This window comes from Salvia splendens, chromosome 18 (genome assembly GCF_004379255.2).
Source record: "Salvia splendens isolate huo1 chromosome 18, SspV2, whole genome shotgun sequence".
Lineage (NCBI taxonomy): Eukaryota > Viridiplantae > Streptophyta > Magnoliopsida > Lamiales > Lamiaceae > Salvia > Salvia splendens.
In genome coordinates, this window is record NC_056049.1 from 10153756 (window position 1) to 10158236 (window position 4481).

The following is a 4481-nucleotide window of genomic DNA, read 5'->3' on the forward strand; positions in this document are numbered from 1 at the left end:
GAGGCAAAGATAGCCTCCATATTCTCATCCCGGTCAGCTCGGCAACTACGAACTCGGTCAGCAGAAAGCAGGACCGAGGACGAAGCAAGCTCCTCAAGGAGCGGCAGACTCTGGAGACGAGCTGCTATCTCTCGGCCGTACAGCGGCAGGACGACTTCGGGCCCCTGCTCGGCATTATCGGTCATCAGTTTCAGCAGATCACCGACAAAGGCCGAAAATTGATTGCTCAGAAAGAGTTTCTCCACGAAAGCACGAAGAACCTCCCCTTGGGCAACCACGGCAGCAGCATCCCTCCGTTTCGTCTGCTCTCGCTGGATGACGAGCTGGTTTTTGGCAAACTGGGCTTCATCCTGGGCCGAGATCCTAGCAGCTCGGGCCTTCTCAAAGTCTGCCTTAGCCTGTTCGGCCTGGTGACGAGCAGCCGCCAACTTCCTCTGCATCTCAGCATAATCGTTGGACGCTTTGGAGAGTTCAACGGCGACGAGCTTGGAGCATATCGTTCCTCTGAAAATGGAAAAAGGAAAAAGTCAACCGAGGGGCCACACAAAATACAGAAAAAAAAGCAAGGCCAGAAAATCAAGAAGAGAATTCACCTCGGCGAAGTCCGTGGGCCATAAAAAGGGCTCACAGATATGTTCCGAAGGAGGAGCCAAGACCACGTCTTTCTCCGGCGCTCTTGGGGGCTTCTGGGTCTTCCCCTTCCTACTTGCCGAAGTCGACTCCGGCTTCTTTGGATCCGAAGAGGTCTTTTGCCTCTTCGGATTCTTCTCGGCATCAGACGCCGAGCTGCTGGTTTTCGGCCTCTCCGGTTCCTTAGATTCGGAGGATTTGCGGCTAATCTTGTTCAGCAAGTTCACTGCCAAAAAGCAAGAAAACAAGGTTAGTTTTCGTCGTCAAGGCAGTAATGCATAAAAAAGAATTCCTCACCCTCAGTCTCTTCGTCCGAAGACGAGGAGTCGAACACGAAGTCGCCCTTGACGAGCTCAGACTCCAGGTACTGCTTCCTAATCATAGGAATCTTATTGAGCTCGCCCTCGAGCTCGTCCAACGGTTCTAACCGAGGATGAGGAATCACGGACTTCGGCCCTCTCCAGGGAAAGCCCGGAGCCGCTGTCCTATTATAAAAAAAGAAGCGATGCTGCCACTTTGGCCACTTGGTTTTACAAAAGGCTCTAAAGGGCTTAAAGGGATCAAGTAAAACCAAGATCCCTTCCTCTTAAACTGGAAAAAATTAAGGATTGCCCTCAGAGACAGATCCTTATCTAGCCTACGCAGTTCGGCAGCAAAGGCCGATAAGTGCCTCCAAGAATTCGGAGTCACCTGACCTAAAGGGAGTTGAAAAAAATCTAGCAGCTCTACAAAGGCAGGGGGAAGAGGGAAGCGAAGCCCGCATTCCAAGCCGGCTTCATAAACGGTGGCGTAACCCTCCGGCGGCGAGTCAGCCCTATGAAGGTCGTCAGGAATCGCAACCTTCCCCCCAGGAAAAAAATATTTTTCGTGTAAGGATATCACAGTATCCTTACTCAAGATGCTGTGAAAATACTCTACGGTCTTCTCCCCGGATTCTTTCCGGCTAGAAGACCCCTTACCCCCTTTCCTACCGCTACCTGACTCAGAAGAAGAAGAAGAAGAAGACATGGTTCTTACTCTTTGAAAGTCTGAAGAAATTCTGAAGAAATTCTTGAAAGTGGAAGGAAATTTTTGCGCAAAAGAGAGAGAAGGCAGAAGAAGCAATAGCAAAAGTATTCAAATGATGAAGAAAGGACGTATTTATCAGATTCGGAGAAGATTTCAAAATCATCGCACCGTTTCGAATCCCACCTTTTCAGGATTCAACGGCCGGATTTTACTGTCGCATTTAATGCAGTCACGCGCAAGGCACGTCCCCTGACGTCAGCCTCCCCCGTACCTTTATCCAGAATGCCGAAGTGACTCGCTTCGCCGAAGTGATTCACTTCGCTTTTCGGGGGGGGTAGTGATGGAGTACGTACTAAACAAGCCCAATAGCAGTGACGGCCCATCAGCCCAAAGCCCAAGGAAGAGTATCAGTTCGGCATTACCAAAGAGTTCGGCCCCAGCCGCATTACCAAAGAGTTCGGCCCCAGCCTACAGCTCGGTAAAAGCCGACCAATCAAGCTCTACTCTCAGATCGGCAAAAGCTGCTCGGCAATAGTTCAGAAGTTCGGTCTCAGTATTCGACCGAACTGGGAGATAGTGGACTCATGCAGAACCTCCACGACCTCCACTACACGATCTATTTAGTGGTGTCAACTCATGCAGGATCTCATGCAGGATAGCGGACCAAACAAAGAGATAGTGGACCCATGCAGGATCTCATGACCTCCACGACATCCACTACCTAGTTAGTGGTGATGCAAGCCACGACCTAGTTAGTGGTGATGCAAGCCACGATCTTAGTTCAATGTATAAATAGAACTTAGATCAGATAGAGGAGGGGTCGAGACATTAAATATCAGATAGCAAGTCTGTATTTGTAAGCTGGAAAACCAGATCAAGCAATACAATCTTGCCCTACTTTCTTCCCGTGGACGTAGATTTACCTCAGTAAATCGAACCACGTAATTCCTTGTGTCGTGATCTATATTCATTACCTGCATTTACTACTATCAAAAATTCGCCCAACCATCAATGACAAACACAATGAGTAGGTACACGTGGTATCAAATTCAATGCTGATGGCTCTTTCTACCGAACGTCGGGTGCTGCGGGAGGGGGCGGTCTGATCAGGGACGCAAGCGGTAATTTGTTGAGAGCCTTTTGTACACCTTGTTGCACCTTCCTGTTATGTGGTGAGACTGGACGGTTTTGTAACTATTTCAGTTATGCGATAGAGTATGAATTTGTCTATATCCCTAATTAAGTAATTATAGTATTATTAGCTCGATTGAAATGGACAGGTTGAGTTTGAGGGTCCCGTCTACACTCTCCACCTTCACTTCATGGTGTTCAATTTTATTTAAAAAAAAAAAGAGTACATCAGGAAATAATGTGGTAGTAAAGAGTGATAGTACATGGTGAATTTCAACTAGGTAGAGTTAGATAGTTTGTAGATGAAGTTCTTGACTTCCGAAATGAGTAGCGTAGATTCAGGAAGCTCCGGAAAAATGTAGAACGCGTGGAACATGTTGGGGTAGTTGACGAGATAAGCTTCTTTCCCGGATTCAACGAGCCAGTTGTAGTAGCTCATCTGCCAGTCCTTTAGCGAGTCGAACCCCGCCACCACCACCATGGTGGCCGGAAAACGAATACTCGAAATATCAACAGCGTTGGGCCCGCTCACATTGATGACCTCATGGTCGCGGTCCGCCCGGGGCATCAACGCATTCCACATGAACTGCGTCCGGGCTGAGTTGACAACGAAACCCACCCCTTCCAGCTCAATCTCCGATTTCCGGACCTGCTCTCCCCCGAAGAAGGGCTGTATTGCGATCACTCCAACTACCCTGAGCTCACCTGGTGGCTCTGCGCGCTGTGCAGCCCGCAGAGCCACATGGTGGGCCAGGTTCCCCCCGGCGCTGTCCCCTGCCAGGAAGCAGCGGGACAGGTCGACCGTGTCCGGGAGGATCCGCCGCCGCTCGGCCTCCAGGAACCGGAGCACGTCATACCCGTCGTCGTACTGCGCCGGGTACGGGTGCTCCGGGGCCAGGCGGTAGTTCACCGACACGATGGCGGCGGGGACCGCCTTGGCGAAGCGGCGGCAGACGTCGTCGTAGGCCTTGAAGTCCGGGGAGAGGTAGACGAAGCCGCCGCCGTGGAAGAAGACGATCACGGGGAGGCTGCCGGAGGAGTCGCGGGGGACGAAGAGGCGGAACCAGAGGCCGCGGGAGGGGTCGACGGGGACGTCGGAGGTAGTGACGCCGTGGCGGGGCTTGGAGGGGGAGGGTGGGACCCTTAGTAGGTAGGTGAGCGTGGAGAAGAGGCGGCGGTTGACGGTGCCGTCGGGGCGCATGGTGGCGTCGGTGACGGCGCTGAGGAAGAAGAGGCTGATGCGGGTCTTGAGGGGGAGCTGAGGGTGGTGTGCGGCGGATTTGGCCATCACCCAAAATCCTAAATCAATTTCGAATTCGATCGAGCTAATGGAGGGTAGGGAAAGGCTGTTGTTGAATTTATTGGTGAAAATATTAGGGGCCCACGCTTTTTTGCACTACGAGTATTTAAATCTTACCTGTCCTGTCGTCCAACCAACCACCAATCGCAATAACACACTTTTCTTCATTAATTTTACCTTCCATTAGTATCGGCTGAAAATACAATTAGGCCGGCCGGATCTCCGGCCTTTCTACTCACATTGTGGCCTAATCGATTGCTAATTGATTGAGTTGTAATTTTCATGTATTAAAAATTTATGATCCTTACCTTAGATGTTGGATTTCGAGCTAGTTTATTAGAATTGGGCTGATCAAGCTAAAATATAACAGTGAAAATTAACTTTTTTTACTCTAAATGATCCTGAATTATAT

The 4481-nt window shown here is 50.3% G+C and overlaps 1 protein-coding gene across 1 annotated transcript; it reads right to left on the reverse strand.

Moving 5' to 3' along the window:
• Positions 1-2952: 2952 nt before the first annotated feature.
• LOC121776119 (probable carboxylesterase 18) lies at positions 2953-4113 on the reverse strand. The gene has a single exon (XM_042173262.1). The coding sequence runs from the start codon at positions 4055-4057 to the stop codon at positions 3047-3049; it is 1011 nt and encodes a 336-aa protein (XP_042029196.1). The 5' UTR covers positions 4058-4113; the 3' UTR covers positions 2953-3046.
• Between the last annotated feature and the right edge of the window lie 368 nt (positions 4114-4481).

Bases quoted from the DNA above. Each gene is read 5' to 3' on its own strand.
- LOC121776119 (XM_042173262.1), bottom strand. From the start codon at position 4,057: ATGGCCAAATCCGCCGCACACCACCCTCAGCTCCCCCTCAAGACCCGC.